This window comes from Lagopus muta, chromosome 3 (assembly GCF_023343835.1).
Source record: "Lagopus muta isolate bLagMut1 chromosome 3, bLagMut1 primary, whole genome shotgun sequence".
Taxonomy (NCBI): domain Eukaryota; kingdom Metazoa; phylum Chordata; class Aves; order Galliformes; family Phasianidae; genus Lagopus; species Lagopus muta.
Window position 1 is genome coordinate 62531129 of NC_064435.1, and position 18202 is coordinate 62549330.

General features: G+C 35.5%; 1 protein-coding gene across 1 annotated transcript in view; it reads left to right on the top strand.

Moving 5' to 3' along the window:
- The window catches only part of LPCAT1 (lysophosphatidylcholine acyltransferase 1), a 59247-nt gene that overhangs the window by 9694 nt on the left and 31351 nt on the right, over positions 1-18202 (top strand). The window contains exons 4-8 of the mRNA XM_048940476.1: positions 5184-5293; positions 6672-6732; positions 9170-9228; positions 15064-15098; positions 17655-17709. Of these exons, the coding sequence (XP_048796433.1) occupies positions 5184-5293; positions 6672-6732; positions 9170-9228; positions 15064-15098; positions 17655-17709 (320 nt within the window). The remainder of the gene's footprint in view (positions 1-5183; positions 5294-6671; positions 6733-9169; positions 9229-15063; positions 15099-17654; positions 17710-18202) is intronic.

Consider the following 18202-nt stretch of genomic DNA (forward strand, 5'->3'; position numbering starts at 1 on the left):
TGAGAAGTTCCAACTGCTTCTTATATATCTCATTTTAAGGTAAAGCTTCAGTTAAAAGTGTAAGACTTACTGCAATCAAATCTTAAAACTATTCACTTGATTTTTTTTCATGTGTGAGCAAAAACAGTTGCAAAAGAACAAAAAAAAAAACCAAAACAAGAAAGCTTTATATAGAGAGTTGATGGAATGTTACTGGTATATATAGCACATATTAAAAAATCTTAGTATTTTTTTTCCTAAATAGCTGCATTTATTTTACATTGCGCAGCCACAAAATTCATGTAATCCATTATGAAGTGTTTAGAAAAATGCCATGGAAACTAGGCATGGCAGAAGTCATAACTGGGATTCAGAGTTCAAAAAACCCTTTCCTTTTAAAAACAAAACAAAAACTAAAACCTTTTGTATGAACAATATTAATTACAATAGTTTATGGTGTTAAAGGAAATGGACCTTAAGAAAGTGGTAAGGACTCACAAATATTTGATTTAAATTTTAGTGAAAATTTCTTAGCAGAGTGAGGTGGTTGTTTTTCATATACGTATTACATATAAATTGCTTGAAAGATGTTTTCTGTGGAGCAGATGCTACTGAGCATCCTTTCCTTCTTCGATCTTGTATTTAATTCTAATGTTATTTATACTTCTCTACAAAAATAAGTTAGAAAAAAAAGCAACCCATACTGCTGGGCCTCTTACACTGTGAAAATGTGGCCATTTTTTCTATATTTCTCAGTAAACTGTCAACTCTTCAGACACACCTTGAATTTCTTAGAGAAGAATCGGTTTTTATGTTCTTCAGTTCTGTAGATCTTGTGAACTTCCTAAACCAGCTCCAGTGAAGTTGTGGAGTCAGCCACTGATAATGCTAATCTTGCTGTCTCTTAATTGAGGATTGTTAACAGTCGCTTGGAATTTTCTGAGAAGTTTTGAATAAAGTACATCCATTTAATTATGAGCTGACTTCTCAGAACATGACAAATGAAGCAACAGAGGAAACGTAAGGTAATCTCAATGAGTAAGGACTTTGGGTGAAGGCATGATCTGCATTGAAACATGTATGGATGTCTGCTGAATATATGTAGTAGATAATGTAATGACACTGTTATCAGGACATTATACGTTGTTTACTAGAAGGATCAGGTGGTGTAGCAGGCAAGGAAAGATCGGAATGCTAATGGGTTACTAGGATTGTTTCCAGAAGTACTTGAATGGGCAAGCTGCCTATATTCTACCCTTTCTTTGCCAGTCATAGAATATTAATCTTTTGATCCACTGGCAATTTTAGTCCAGATGATTAAAAGCTTTTTTTTTTTTTTAATGGGATTGAAAGTATTCAACAGGTGTTTGTGTATGACTGTTTTGTTGCTTTCTAACTTGAAGGCAGTTCTCCTGAGCCATGTAGCACAGCTTAAGAATCAGACTTAACTCATGACTTCTTCAGACAACTTTCTTCTTTTTAGGAAAAGAAAACAAACAAAATCTTTTCTTGCTCTAACAGAGTTATGAAGAACTCTTCAGTTAGTGATTAGTACAGGCAAAGAGAATCACCCACTTGATACATGTGCAGTCAGTTAAGCTCTTTGGAAAGGATCTGCTTGTCCAGAGTCCCCACCTGAAGTCTTCTATCCAGCTCTGGCATCCACAAGTACTAGAAAGATATTGACCTATTAGAGCAGGTCCAGAGAAAGACCATGAAAATTATCAGGGGCCTGGGAAAGCAATCATCTGAAAAAAGGCAGAGAGATTTGGGGTAATTCAGCCTGGAGAAGAAAAGGCTTTGAGGAGATCTCGTTGTGGCCTTTCAGTGCTTTAAAGGAGGCTTATAAGAAAGATGAAGAAATGCTATTTACCGTGACCTGTAATGGCAGGACAGGGAGTAATTATTTCAGATTGAAAGAGGGTAGATTTGGATTGGATATAGGAAAGAACATTTTCATGATGGTGTACTGGAACCGGATGCTTAGAGAAGTTGTGGTTGCCCCATCATTGGAAGTGTTCTGAATCAGATTGGATGGGGCTTTGGGTGACTCCATGTCTCCGTGTTGTGGAAAAATGTTCCTGCCTGTGGCAGAGGATTGGACAGGATGGTCTTGAAAGTGCCCTTCCAAGCCATTCTATGAAACATACTTTAGATTTTAGTGATTTTAATTTTCAATTAAAAAAAAAAAAAAAAAAAAAAGGAAGAAAATCAGCATGTAGTAAGTTGAAAATGCCCAGATAGTCTGTGCTCATCGCTGTCATACTGAAGTTTGGCTTTTTAGCATTTTGATAGGTTGGAATGGAAAGTTCAGTACACCAGTACTGTGTAAGCTGTGTAGCCCAAGGAAGAAAACATCTGTGAATCTGTGGCATCTGATGTTGGCTGAGGAAGTTGAATCCATTCATTCATTAGCACAGGTCCTTATATTTTACTGTTTGGTATATTGGACCTCTCTTCAAGTCAGAACAAGATCTTTCTGTGAATTTTGGATGATTGCTTTGGATGATAGCTTGAAGTGTTCATTGCTAGTGTGGAAAATACTTCAAAGGGAAGTGAAGGGGATTATCAGCAAACACAGTTTGGCATGATTTGCTTGTTGGACAACTTTTGTAATTCGGTATTCTTCAATGATTTCAACTTGTAAAAACGAAACTAAATTGATAAGCTAATATAAGCTTTAAACAGCTGCTTCACATTTGTAACTTCATCCTTGAATACAGGAATTTGGTACCTGTGAAATGAACAGAAGAATATGTTAGTCAACAGAAATTTGTAAAGGAAAAGGAGGTAATTTATACTTGGCAGAATACAGAAGAGCTGTAAAGGAAGGGAAAAATCATACAATGCTATAATAACCATCAGTTTTTTTCCACATCTTGTAGACTTAAGAATTTTGGTTTAAGTTCACCTTTTGAAGGTACTTTATAGTCTTTTATTGAGCATCATGTCTAAGGGATAAGTAATTCTATGGGAAGTATTTATACGTTTTTATCTTTGAACTTAAAAGATACCAAATTACTTCCCCATTATTTCTGTGAAAAATTCTGCAGCCCCACTCCAGTTGTTCTTTTTCCTCATCCACAATAATTTTAAGAGCACCATGGTACAGCTGTAGCTCTTCAGTGAGAATCTCACACTTAAATACTGCAGAGATTCATCAAAATAGTCCTTTTATGTGTTATAAATCTGCAGCTTATAATAGTGTTAAGGTCACCAGCTTGAATGCCAGCATCCTGTGTTGGCATTGTAGCCTGCCTGCAGGACACAAATGAGCTCCAAGGAGTATTTTGAATGTATTGCTAAGCTTATTCATTTCATAAAGGCCAATCTGTGTTCTGATTATCTTTATAATAGTTCCCTAAGTAAAATCTGCTTACTTAATTTCTTCTATTATTACAAAAAAAAAAAAAAAAAAAAAAAAAAAAAAAGCCCTGTTATAACAATTTGTCTTTTAAAAGAGCCATGGAGCTCTGAAGTTTCTTGTTCATTCCATAGCCTGAATTCCATTATTTGGACCTCATGCAAAAGAAATGCTGGGGGAAGGCTGAGGATGGTGATGGTTTGTTTCTCTTAGTTGCTGTAGGTTTGTTTTATATTGCAACAATAAGGGAAACTCAGGACTAGCATCAATTAGAAACAAAGCAGAGTTGTGAAAGTATTTAAGTGTGGTTTTACTTCCATTTCTTTGTTTGTTCCTTTTTTTTCCTTTGTGGCTTTTTTCTGTGTGTGTGTGCTGGGGTTTGTTTTTTTAACCTTCTCAGAACAGTAGCCCCAGCTGGCCCATGATGACCTTTGCTCCTCTAGCTAATACTGTAGATACTGCCCAAGAACAAGCAGGTAGAAAAAAGTACTAGAGTGTTGTATGGCAACTTCTCTCTGATTAGCTGTCTTCTAGGCTTCAGCAACTTGTGGGATAAAGGTAATTATTCCAGCAGGTGGTCAGATGTCTGGCATTTTCCTGTGAGGTGTGATGGGTTGGTTTCGCAGAAGCATAGAACAATTTTGGTGAATGCTGCTGCAACTGCCAGCGAGGTGCCAACAGAACTGGAAGCTTCTGCTGAGTGCACAAGTGTCATTCTTCACACTTGTTTTTCTTTTTTCTTTTTCCCTCACACATTAAGCACTGGCTGATCCATTAATGCAGCAAGTTTATCCTTGCCAAAAGAAGATTATACAGCTAGTGCCAGTGAATTCATCTCGGAGCAGTTGTAAATATGCAAACTGTCTTTTATACTTGTTTTAGGCAAACAGGTTAGCTAATGATACAGTAACTTAAACCTTTGAGTAAGGCTACAAGATATGAACATGATAAAAAATGCATATAAATACAGTCTGCTGAGCTTAAAGTATGAGATAGTAGAGTATACTTGCAGATGCTTTACCTGTAGCACTCTTTGATATTGTGGAAGTTGTAAATACTGGGTTTTTGTTCTTTTTCTTTTAGGAGGTTTCAGTATCCTTGTGATAAACGTGCATGGATTGGTTTCTGACTCTTGTTCACTCTCAGTTCCTGTGTATAAAAATTTTCCTGTATATAACCAGTAAGCCACAAAAGAAATGCCTGAGATCTGATTAATCTAAGGAACAGGCAAACAGGTGACAGCTCAGAACATAAGCATTTTTTTTTTTTTCTTTTGCACTGATTCCCCCGGAAAAGATCACACAAACCATGTATGTGGTGTATTTGATGGAGTACCTGCAATTGAAGTTGAGCTGTCATAGGAAACAAAAACTCTAAAGAAAGTAGCATTTCAGGCCACAAGATTTGTTTCTGGTAACAGTTGCACCAGCAGGCTCCTGCTGCTTTGCAGGGAGAGGGGAGGGATAGGTTTTGCAGGAGGAAGAAACTAGCTGTAGACAATCTGCTTTGCTACAGAGAGCTGTGATATGTACAAAACTTTTAAATTGTGATGTGTGTCTATCTGTTGAAGATTAAACAAGTCAAGTGCCAAAATCGTGAAAAAGGTTTTCCACATAGGAATTCATGAAAATAATTCAATATAACTCCACTATTTCAGCTGAGAATTGAAGTTTGTATTGTGTATATATATATTATATATATATACATATATATGTAATAAAGTAGTTATATTCTTGTGTCAGAAATTCTCTAGAGGACTGTTGGTGTGTGTGTGAATCTTTTTCGAAGGAAGTTGGGGAAAAAAAAAAGCTGTTATGTTTTTGTTTTTCTTTGTTTTTAGCTCTAATCAAATATATCCGACCAGTGTTTGTATCTCGGTCAGACCAGGATTCTCGCAGGAAAACTGTTGAAGAGATAAAGAGACGTGCTCAGTCTGGTAAATGGCCTCAGGTACTGTACAGTACTGCTGTGTGTCAGGTGACATTTGACATTGTCATGCTTTTGGATATGCAGGATGCTTTAGGTGTTTTCTTGGGGATGGACTTCCCCCTTCTGTGGAATATCAAAGATAACTTTCTAATCTATACAGAACAACTGTTACAGTAACTTTTCATTGTAGTATTTTTCAAAGGGAGTCTGGGTAAGTTCCTGGGAAGAGAGTTTTATCAGGTGCTGCCAAGTGGACAATCCATGTCAGGTTTTGGAAGTCCTCTGAAGAAAAAATAATGATATGCTTGGTAAAATAGCTGGGGAGTATCATGTGTTGTTGCTTTTCATATTGTGACATAGCATATTGTCATTATTGGAGATAGAATATTGGCCAAGATAGTCCAAGCATTTCAAATGTTCCAATAGCTAGAATATGCCTCTGTTGGGCCACGTAGTGAGAACGCTTTTAAATTGTCTGGTTTTTTTTATTCATCATGAACATGACTGCTTGTAACGTGCTTTGGAAGACAGTAATGAGGAAGAAGGCATAGCTACCTAAGGTTTACAGTTTATAGAAGCATGTGATTACTTTGAAAATGTGAAGCATTCTTGTGAATTTTTTAGATTAAGATAGCAAGATAGCTTTCTTTAATGGCGTGGTTACTTCCACAATGGTTAGGTACACATATTGGACTATAAAGACATAAACAATGACAGAAAGGTGATGCATAGCTGTTACTGCATCACTTTCACCAATATATTTGAAATATGAAGAAACTGAACTGCAAAGCTGAAGTAATTTCTAGACCATCTATAAAACTAGTACAAGTGTAGGCAGTAAAACCATTAATGATAGTTCCCGTCCAGTGGTTTGTCCCTTTATGATGTGTATTTATTTCCATTAAGTGTCTCAGCAGAGTTTCAGCAGTTCATGGCTTTTTGCCAAGGTATTTTTTTTTTAAAACAAGTTTCATTTTTTTTTCACAATTTAATATCTTCCTCTGAATTTGTTTTAACTTGAACATTTTTCTTCTTGTTAGAATTCTGTTCAGATATTTTAAACCTCTATCATTCCGATATCTGTATGCAAGCCAAATCATAAATGTATTAAATAGACACCAATCTTCCTTTTCCTAGCCTGTAAGAAGACTGGGTGCAGGAATTTTGTTTGTTATGGGACAGAGTATACTTTACAAACACAAAAAATGTTTATGAAAATTCTGTCTAATGCACAAGTTTTCCTAGTCCCTGTTAATGTTCTGATAGAATCAAAGGTAAAACTTTGAATGAAGGCAAACTTCTCTATTGTAGTCAGTTAACATGTCTTTCAAAAAGATGTGTTTATAAATGAATCCCCATTCAAATATTTCTTAAGTCAACTTTTTTCTTTTACTTCAAGATAATGATATTCCCAGAGGGCACATGCACAAACCGATCCTGTCTAATTACATTCAAGCCTGGTAGGTATGATGCTCATTTCTCTGTTCTCTACAGAATGTTCTTGTATCTTCAGTTTCTGAAATGCCACTTGCATTGTAATTTGTTTGCTGTTGCAGAAATTGAGTTATAAATCTTGTAATAGAGTGGGCAGAAATTTCCAGATACTGTGGAAGAATTATGCTTTTGCTGTTATGCAAAACATTTATTTGGATAATTCAGATTTTTTTCTTGCCTTCTGTGATTCCTGAGAGCTGGAGGTTTCTTACTTAGTGTTTGTGTTTGAATTTATGCCCCTTGAGTCTTGCTGCATTTAGATACAACGTAGTGGTATCAGCTGGTATCCATTTCAGACTGCTGTGGCATTTGGTTCTGCGTAGTGTTTGTTGTTGAGTTGTGTTCTGGTGAAGACAGCCCAAGAATCCTAACAGTATAGCACTGTTGTAGAGACTGCCTTTTTAATGCAAGATTTTGTATTAAATATGTGCATTCTAGGCAGTTTACAATTAGTAGAACCCTGTTATCTTACAAATACATAACAATGACCACTACCAGAGGTATGAACTGCAGTTATAATAGGATTATTAACATTGCAATGATCTACCAGTGTTTGTTAGAAACTTGCCTTTGTGGTGTAAGTAGGAAGATAAAAGTGAATAGGCTGTAGTGAGCAAATCAGCTGTGAATGTGTTTGCCTCTTCCTAGTTTTCTGCCTAATTCATTGTATTCCCTTCTTATTGTGTCTTATTTTTTGTTGCTTGCAACTTGGATATCTGTATTGGAATATAATGAATCAGCATTGTGATTCTGTGCTCTGATTAATTTGGCTGAAGGAAACTCATTATTATATCCTAAGGAAACTTTTACAAAACTTTTCCTTATCCCCTCTTAACTTTTACCTTTTAGATGAATGAGTGATGGTTAGAAGAACATCCACTTCTACTTCTTTTGCTCTTTCTTCCACTCCTCTCAATCTTTTTCTCTTCTCTAAATCCCAACCATGCTTTGAAAGTCTATCTAAATTCTTCATTAAAGCCTCGATTCCCTTCTTCCCTTCTGTTCCATAGACATTCCAGCCACCAGGTATCATATACTTTTTGCCTCAAATCCACTGTCTTCTTCTCTGGTCTGGTACATGCTGCTCTGTCTGCCTCTTGACTGTTTCACTTTTCCTGCTGCGACTTCCATCCTCCACCAAATCTTTTCTCAAGACATCTCAGTTATATCAAGTAACTTCAGGTCTCCATTTGAATAACTGCTTTGAGGGTGCCTTTACCTGTTCTGCTCTCATGCCCTACATTCATTATACTAATTAAATAGTTTTGTTTGTGTTTATGCAAGCTAGTTTTAGAGGGAAAGCTATCTAACTTTGTATAAATGGTAGTGTTGTCACATACCTCTTAGATTTTTGTCATCTTCTGGTTCTTTCTAAAGTTGCTTAAGCTATGTTTTTTGGAGACAGAGGGAATAGGAAGAATAAGTGGGCCAAGTATTGTATCTTTGCAGGATACCATTCAAAAGTAGCCTTCATTAAAGATGTCTATATTCCATTAACAATTTTTTTTACACCCATGTTATTATCTATTTTAAAATAAAATAAATAAAATGTGAAAAATAAATGAAATGTGAAGCATACAGTACACGATCAGTACAGTACAGAACATCATTCTGTTCTCCATTTTAATTGGAATATTAGACAGCATTTAGTACATTGCATGCAAAACATTATTTGAATCACGGAATGGCCTGGGTTGGAGGGGGTCTCAAGGATCGTGAACGTCCATTCCCCTGTCACAGGCAGGGCTACCAACCTCCACGTGTAATACTAGACCAGAACTAGAGATATCTCTTAAAATCAAACTGTATTCACAAGAAAAAGAACAGTGTTGTTAACATGAAGCGGCACTTCCGTACAGTAGCTCTAATTCAGTATATTCTATTACATTGTACAATAAACAAACAGGCCTCTCTGAGGTGAACTAAGGTGAGGAAAAAATAAACTTATCCTGTTATTATTTCGTAAATGATGCACTTGCTTTAAATGGGTGTTGCTCAGCTAAGTGTAGATAGCTTTTTACATTAGAAAGCTCAGGTTCTTCACCAGAAGATGCTGTTGATCATGGGAATTGTTCTGACTTAACTATTTCTTCTGTACCTATGTTTATTTCATTTATCAAGTTTGGTACCAGGCTTTGAATTGTGGCATGACAATTTATGTAAATGGAGGATAATGTAGAAAATACAAGCAAACATTTTAACTACTATCTTTTGAAAACATGGATATCACTCTGCAGTGCTTTTTAAAAATTACTTTGAGCCTACTTTACCTTATTTTTTCTCTATCAGCTAATTCCTATGCATATCTATCTGACTATTAATCATGTAATCCTTTCTTTACTGCAAAAAAGTCTACTGTACCTAAATCTGCTATAAATTAATTGTGTCATATGTACCTTCTAGGAGCATTTATTCCTGGAGTTCCTGTACAGCCAGTGGTTTTACGTTACCCAAACAAACTGGTAAGTTCAGCTTGCAGTGTAATTGGAAATCTAGTGCTTTTTCTTCTGAATTCACAGATACTTCTGTAACTTTTTAGGTCAGACAATTAGGTTTATTAATTTGGAAAATATTTATGGATGCCTATTTGCTAAGTATACATTCTGTAGGCCTCTAGCAGTGTAAATAACTGAAAATTTACATGCTTTTTCTTTAATTAGGTTGCTCCATTAAATGAGTGCTTTAAATGTTATTTAGGATGTTGCAAAAAGTATTGTATATTTGACAAGACGTAAATCATTTTTTGTCTAGCATCTTTGTTGTATTTTCTGTTATTGCTCTGTATGCTAGAGTGTTTTCTTCATTGATTGTTGGAAGATGTTTCTGCACCTTCTGCCTGTGGAGATGTTAGATACAAATTAATACAACTAGCTAAATGATAATAGAAAAAATAAGTTAGGGATCTTTTTATAAATTGTTTGTGGCATTTTTATAAGGTGGCTCCTTGTCTGTGCTTCACATTTACTTTGCATTTGGTTGAAGAGTGCTAGATGCTAGAGTGTTTGAAATAGCCTTTCAGTATAAAATCAGGTTAAGGTAAAATGTGAAGTGTTAATTACAATATCTAAATTTAACAGTTGTTACAAATGTTTGTGAAGTAAGGGCAAAGAAAGATAAAGCTCTTGTGATCTACCTTCAAGATCAAGAAGGATTCTTTTTTTTTTTTCAGTTCACCATTCTTGTAGATACTTTCTTGTCCTACTGCAAGAATCAGATCGTTCTTCATACCTTAGCTAATTAGGTGATGCTTCCAAGTGAACTTTGTTAGGGTGCTGTGACAAATACAGTAGCCTATTATGCTCAGGTGGGGTAAAGTGCATTGTAGCAAGCTGTCCATGACATTTCATTACATAATTATTTCCAGGAAAAAGATTTTCTCCATAGTTTTAAAATTTTCTATCAATTTCAAATGTAAGGTATATGCCTTACATCATACTTAATATACTTTTTACTCCTATTTTATATTGTTTATAACAATATCAAACCATACAAGGCTATCAGACATTAATTAGCAAGTATCTTCAAAAATATATTATTGTACTAAAATGTCCTTATTGTCTGTAGTACATAATATGCAGTGTTTGTAAATGAATATTAAATGTTCCTAATGCTCTATTAACTGTAAACTTGTTATAATAAAATAGATCAGTGTGAATTTTCTGAGCTCATTCCTAATTTTTAATGTTGTTGTAAAATGTCTTAAACCTATAAATATTCATATAGATAGCCAACAGAGGTGGCCTGTATGTGTGTGCAGCTTTACTTGTTCTTACTACTTGTAATTACTGTAAAGCACTGCTGAGTTTTTGGTGCCTTGCTGAGTAATTTAACCTCCTAAGATCTCTTCCATTGAGAATTGAGGCAAGAGGATAATTACTGTCACTATTTAAATTCAGATTTGCTTGGGATCTGCAGAAGAGTCGTAGCAAGTTTGAATGAGGAGGGAAAGGAAGAGGATGATTTCATGGTATATGAAGATGAGATTTCTGACTAGGATGCAGTTAAGAGTTGAGTAGCAGGAAAGAAGAATGGAGTAGGGAGAGAATACTTTGTTTTGTGGGCTAGCGCTGCATTTCTAGCAAATTTTAATTGTCTCTGGCTTCTTTGTCATCTTGTCTGACAACTGCATATTGTAATTATATGTTTACAAAGGAGTTTATCATTAAAATCTTTTCTTAGCCAGTGAACTGTAGTTAGGCATTGCATGCAGTTTTTCTCTGCTGCTTTTAGCTTGAACTAGCTGTTCTGTTCTGCCTTCAGAGCTCAGATTTCTCAAAATAGGGATGAGAACAGTCTTGGAATTGAGTGCACCTGACAGACTGGGGAGGCTTTTGTAGATCAGAGCTGTGGGTGAATGTCGCTGGTTTGTGTACTCTTACGTGCTTATTTCCTTCTACTCTGTGCATTCAAGAACTAGGTAAAGTACTGGAAGAGACTGAAATGTGGTGGGGGGGGAAAGAAAATCAGTTCTCTTATAGCAAAAGAATTATGAATTTATGCCAACTAGAAATAGATTATTTTCTGTCAAGGTTGCCCTTCAACATCTTTGTAAGGCCTTGTGACTGTTTGCAGCAGATGATGTCTCTGGTTCTTTGCCATTGTTTATTTAGGAATAATAGTATTTTAGTCTGTTGCTCCTCTTGATGTAAGATCAGAAAGAAATTAAGGCTTAAAATTAAGGCTTAATTTTAAGCTTACTTCTGTTTTCCTAGCCCATTAGTTAATAGTTCATGTACACTATTAACTGTATTTTAAGTAAAGTAAATACTGTGTTATTCTCATCCTTATCAACGCAGTCTTTTTGCAATTCATTTTTACACTAATTCCCTTCATTGTGAATGTAGCTCTTCCTTTTTTTGAATTTTCTGTCGGAGTGCTGGTAATTATGGGGGGCTATCTGCTTTTCTAAATATCAGAGCCATTTTAAATATATTTTGATGTCCAAGCTTCCTCTGAAGTTAACTGTGCTATTTGATGTAAGGTTTGACATCATCTCTGCAGCATCACTGTACCAGGGCTGTGTGGGTGTAATTTAACATGCTCATTCTCATTCTGCTACAATGCTGAATTTTATAGTTGCTGCCTGATATAATTCTCAGTATTTTCTTATATCAAATATAAATAATGTGAAGGATATTTTTCCACTTAATTCAAAGGATCAATTATATAAATAGAAAAGTTTCAAAATGTACTTTCAGTGTTATTGAAGTGTGTACTGTGCCAGTGTAGTGCATGAGTGAGTACCAGAATAAACTGGTAGCTGTGATAAATATTAAAAATATGTAAGCCAGATATGGAAAATACCACTTCTAGTCTTTGACTTATTCTTTTTATCATTAAAATATTGTAGGCAGGAGCCTACTGTAAAGCAGTTCTCTTTCGTGAAGAACATGATTCACTTTTCCAGTACTGAGCATTTACTTCTTATTCCTGCTTCATCTTAACACTGTCAGTGAGAAAAAGCATGCCTGTCTACTGTGGCATTCACATTGGTAATTTCTCACAACATTGTTGATTAAATATGGGACTTCAAATTTGTCAGTGGCTGGATTCTGAAAAAAATTCTAGTGATCTTTTGCCTGAACAAACTCATAGGGGCTTGTGTTTTTATCTTGTTTTATATTCCTCTGCATTGCTGTAGTTTAGGGAGCTGACTTAGAATCATCATAAAATCATAGAATGGTTTGGGTTGGAAGGGACCTTTAAGATCATGTAGTTCCAGCCCACCTATAGTCAGGGACATCTCCCTCTAGACTAGGTTGCTCAAAGTCCCATCCCATCCTTGGCTTTGATTGCTTCCAGGGAGAGGGCATCTCTGGGCAACCTGTTCCAGTGTCTCACCACTCACAGTAAAGGATTTTTTAAGCATATGTAGTGTGGTGTTCCACATGGTAAATCTAGTATCTGATGAGAGAGAACATCAACCCTCTATACTCCAGTGGTCTGAGTTTACAAATGGAAACTTTGTGGGGGGAAAAAAATGAGTCCATAAAGTGCTTGATTGCAGTAATATCAGAAATATCAAAAATGCCAGAAGGATTTTGTGGAGTTTTTATGTCTATAGTTTCTCTGTTAAACAAGATCACTGCATGGAGAAGTCTGCTTTCATGCATTTGTGCTAATTGCTGAAGATGGAACACTTTTTCATATCTTGTTTGATTTTTATAATTACTAAAGGGCTACCAAGAATTTGTCTTTTCTTTCATGAAATATCGATGTTATTCCAGGCTGTTGCATTTCTCAGTGCTGCTTTCACTTGAGATGGATTTTTTTGCTTAAAATTGTGATTAAAAAGGGTTTAACTTTCTTTTTCAAGATCATGGCACATACAATCACCTAAACTCTTCAAAATATGTTTGTGTGGTAGTACAGAACTAAACTAGAACGTTTTTTTCTTAGGTTGATAAAAAATATTTTTTCCTTCTCTTTTGTGAAACTGAATTTCCTGAGTCCTCTTAACTTTCTTTTAGTGACTTGTACTTTTTATCCCCCCAGTTAATCGGAACAATAACTTGAAACTTGTTTTCAGGCTTTTGCCTGAAAATCATGTCTCCAGGCATTGCAGTTTTTTTTTCATATGATACTTCTTAATCTTAGTTAATATTACTGTGATCTCTACTGTAATCTACTTACTTGTCAGTACTCCTTTCCAGCTCTCTGTTTTCTTCTATTACTTGCATCTTGTTAATTTCTTTCACCGTTCTTTGCCCTGTTAGGGTTTTACACCCATATTTTGTTTTTGTTTAGATGTTTTGTTTTGGGTTATACCATGAAGGTATAATCTTTATTTCTTTCAAGACCTTCTTAATGCAGTAAAAAAGCTAGATGCCAGTGGTAGTTGGCAGTAATTTCTGAGTAGCAAAAAGGTTGGAACTCAAAGGTTAGACATCACCCTGTACTTGTTCACTTTTGAGCGTGGTTATAGTTCTGCATTCCAAAAAACATTCCCACAGGGCTTTGGGATTTGGAGTTGTGAACTTGTTGTCTCAGCCAGCTAAAAATGCTTCTGGTCTTTCTTGACAGCAGATTGATGAGTTTAGATGTCTTGTAGCTTTTAGTTCTTGGATCAGACAGACATATATTCCCAGTGGGCATCAGAATGACCGTGAGCCAGCACTGTGCCCTTGTGGCCAAGAAGGCCAATGGCATCCTGGGGTGTATTAGAAGGGGTGTGGTTAGTAGGTTGAGAGAGGTTCTCCTCCTCCTCTACTCTGCCCTGGTGAGACTGCATCTGGAGCAATGTGTCCAGTTCTGGGCCCCTCAGTTCAAGAAGGACAGAGAACTGCATGAGAGAGTCCAGTGCAGAGCCACAAAGACAAGGGAGTGGAGCATCTCCTTTAAGAGGAAAGACTGAGGGAGCTGGGTCTCTTTAGCTTGGAGGAGACTGAGGGGTGACCTCGCTACTGTTTATAAATATGTAAAGGGTGAGTGTGAAGAAGATGGAGCCAGGCTCTTTGCATTGACATCCAATGATAGGACAATGGGCAATGGGTGCTTCAAGCTGGAACATAGGAGGTTCCACATAACTACTAGGAAGAACCTTCTTCATGGTGAGGGTAACAAACTAGAACAGGCTGCCCGGAGTGGTTGTGGGTTCTCCTTCCCTGGAGACATTCAAATCCTGCTTGGATGTGTTCCATAATGTATGCCTAATCTAGGTGTTCCTGCTCTGGCAGGGGAATTGTATTAAATGATCTTTTGAGGTCCCTTCCAATCTCTGACATTCTGTGATTCTGTGATGCATGCCCTTACTGAGAAAAGTGGGAAAAATGCTCTTTTGAGGTAAGACATAAGGTCTTACTTGTCCTAGTAATTCTTCTTAGTTGAGAAGACTTTCCTTCAGACATCTGTACAGGTCCCAAACACTTTGGAAGTACCATAGAGTTCATACCTGTTGCTGGGAGATCCAGCTACTATGTTGGGACATTTAAGGAACAGCCTATCCTGCTAGATTGGTCAGGAAAAAGCACATGGAGTAAGTATCTCAAGTAAAACCAGCTTTTGTTACCATAACTTTATTTTCCAATATTAGAAGCTTTTGATGAATCACTGGATCCTTAGATGTTTTATAAATACAGATTTTTATGTGTTTAAGACTTGAGTTACTGAGTATTTCCTAGCTTCGTAAGAGCGGTTGATTCTTGGCATTGCTGGCTTACTCTTATTGGGACTAAGAACTGTTAGAAAGAGAGTATTGAATTTTCCATGAAAATCTCAGTCATATGTCATCAGCTAAACTATCCATAATGTCACAAGTTTAAAGTGCAATAATTAACTGCTGTGCTTCCTTTTCTTAGGACACGATTACATGGACATGGCAAGGTCCAGGAGCGTAAGTGGTTATATTTTATTGCTTGAATAATTATTGCTTTCCTTAATTTGGCTTTATTTACGTGATTTGTAGGAATATATAGTCAAGTAGTAATTGCTGGATGGTGCATTGTCGTGTGGGATTTTGTCTTTTATATAAATATTCCATAGGTATGGTAATATTCAGTTAGAAGAATCCAGTTATAAATGATGGACTTCTGATGCTAAGTTTCTGATAGTTTGCAGGATAGTTTAGGAGGTTTATTTCATTTTTTTGTTCTGCTTTGCATATTTTATTGTCTGTGGATCAGTTTGAATTCTCTGTATGGCTTTTATTTGAAATTGGTCTAGTCCTGTGAAGGCAGTCATCCCATTTACAGAATGTGGAAATACCATTTTTGCTGTCTTGACTGATTGTAACTTTGACTTATTTAAAACAAAATGTTATTTTAGAAGTTCCTTAGCAAATTAATGTAAGATATACAAGGGAGGAGTTTGTCGTCTTTTAAAAACGTGTATACATACATACAGACACTCTTTTCACATTAGAGTTCATTTAAAAAAAAAAAAAAAAAAAAAGTTGGAATCAAAACCAGAAATTTTCAACCTTAAATTAAGGGGAATTTGATTTTATGATTAGTAGTTTGCCGTTAACCATCTTCTTTGGAACTATTGTTTTGAATGTCTTATATGAGATCCTACAACTTTAATAATAATGAGGAAGCCATTGGGACTAGACAAGACTCAATTTGGTATTTTTTTTTTTCAATCAGTTTTGCACCTTTAAATGGGTTAAACCAAGTCTAATTAAAGACACACAGATTTGGAGACCTTGAGGAAATCATCTATCACTTCAAAGGTTTAATGTTCAGTTGAATCTTTACATTGAAAGTAAATGAATCCACAGTATGTCTAAAGTAGGCAAGTATGGCAGCATATTTACTGCATGCAGACATTTCTTGTCTTTGCTTGTCAATTCCTACCTCTTCCCTCACATTTGCAGTGTGGGCCATCTAGCAAATTAGCTCAATCAGTGGAGAAACATAAATAACCTTCCAGCTTAGTGTCTTATCTGAGGAGTCGGGAACATGTAGGAAGAAGAGAAGGAAGGAACATGTAAATGTGTTGCCTCAAATCACTGTAGCATGTACAGTACCCTCATTCTAAAATGTTGAACTCTATTAACAAAGTTGAATTAAATGAATCTTAAATAAAATTCTAAAGCAGCTTGTGAAGTTATTCAAGTTCATTCAGTCAATTTCAAACTACAGCTTTACTTAATTAGGATTAATTCTCTTGAGTGACTTAAACTGTATTTCTGATGTCGTAGCAAAAAAATACTGTGAAGGCTGCTGTGTTCTTCACTTTCTTAAGCAAATGTCTGCTGTCCTCTGTTGTAGTATTAGCCAAAACTTAATCTGGAAACGTTGCTTTTTTCAGGAGAGTTCAGTTTACAAAAAATTGGCAGGATATTCAAAGTTGATGTAATCCATAAAAGTAACTGAAAATGTTTCCTGGAAATTGTACATTTTAGAAAGTCATGTTTTCAGTAGTTTGATGTTATTCAAAGCAGATTAACTTGCCTCCTCCATGAAAACAAAGGCAGTTTGACAGTGACACGCAACTTAAATTTTCTTTCAGTCTTGAGTTAGATATAGCTTATATCAACTTTTAAATTCATGTTTATAATTTAAGATTAGAATCACAGAATGATAAAGTAGGTTGGAAAGGACCTTAGAGATCATCTAGTCCAACCCCTCTGCCATGGGCACCTTTCACTAGATCAGGTTGCTGAAAGCCTTGACAACCTGCCCAGCATATTGAATGGCCACAAGGAGGTCTCCCAAGAGCCTTTTCTTGTCCAGCCTAAACAACTCTAACACTAAGGCAAAAAACATGTTACAATCTTGAATAAGTGTATAGCAAAATGAGTAGTACTTTTAGTAATATATAAAGTGCACTTTGTCTGCCAAAGAGGATTTTGATCAGTCCTCCTAGCTTAATGATTGACTACTGTCAGCTACCCAGATACTGTATAAAATGTGCCAAGTGATGCTGCTCCTTAACCTAGGTTCACTAAATCCTTTCCTGTATTTGAATCCTGCTGGAATCAACTCAACCTTGGAGAGCGATATCTTGTGTCTTAGGCTATTGAAACACATCTACTGCATTTCATTAACAAATTTTTTTTTTTTTTTGAGACATCATTTGATTATAGACAAATATGAAGATAAAAATACAATGATCGTAATAAATCCTGCTGAATGCAACATCTTTCTGAAAGAGCCTAGCTTTCTTTTTTTATTACGCATACATAATTTATATTATTGTGTAGATTGGTACTTAATGCATTGTTTCTGTGCTTTTAAGTTTTTTATAAGATGTAATTTCAATATAAAATGCTTTTGTTCCATCTTACAAAATGTAATGTCTTGAAATACTCTAAGAACTTATCTGTTAATTTTATATCTGAACATAAAGAAGCAAGAATGTTATTTGAAGGCTCTGGAGCGTAATGTACTACACTTTCACTATGTTTAAACTTTTTCTCTGTCCTTTTCCTTTTTTTCCCTTTTAGGTTAGAAATTCTGTGGCTTACTTTGTGTCAGTTTCACAATTCTGTGGAAATTGAGGTCAGTATTAAAAAAAATAAATAAATAAAAAAGAAAAAAAAAAAGAAAAAACACCGACTTGTTACTCAGCATCATATTGTACTTCAATCTGCAGTAGAAGTTTGCATTCAAACTTTTCTAACATGGTTGGTTTAGAGTATTAAAAAAAAAAAAAAGTTAAAATACCACTTTTGTAATGGTATCTGTATCTGAAAATGTAACCTAAAATTGAATAATGCACTATAGTTTTCCCTTTAGCTTAGGCCACTATTTCTTCCCTTTATTTAAAATGAGTTGGTATATTTCTGATTATGTTTAAAGAGTCTTCTGTGAATAACAGTTTTCTCTTGTAATGGCTTGACAGCTGGATTCTCTTTCCTATTATAACTGACTATAACACTTTTTACCCTGTTTGACTTATATCAGATTTCTCAAGTAATCTTATTATTTGAGAAATTCCATTGCTAAGATCACTTACCCTGTGTAAAAATTTATATTACTTACACTACTTTCA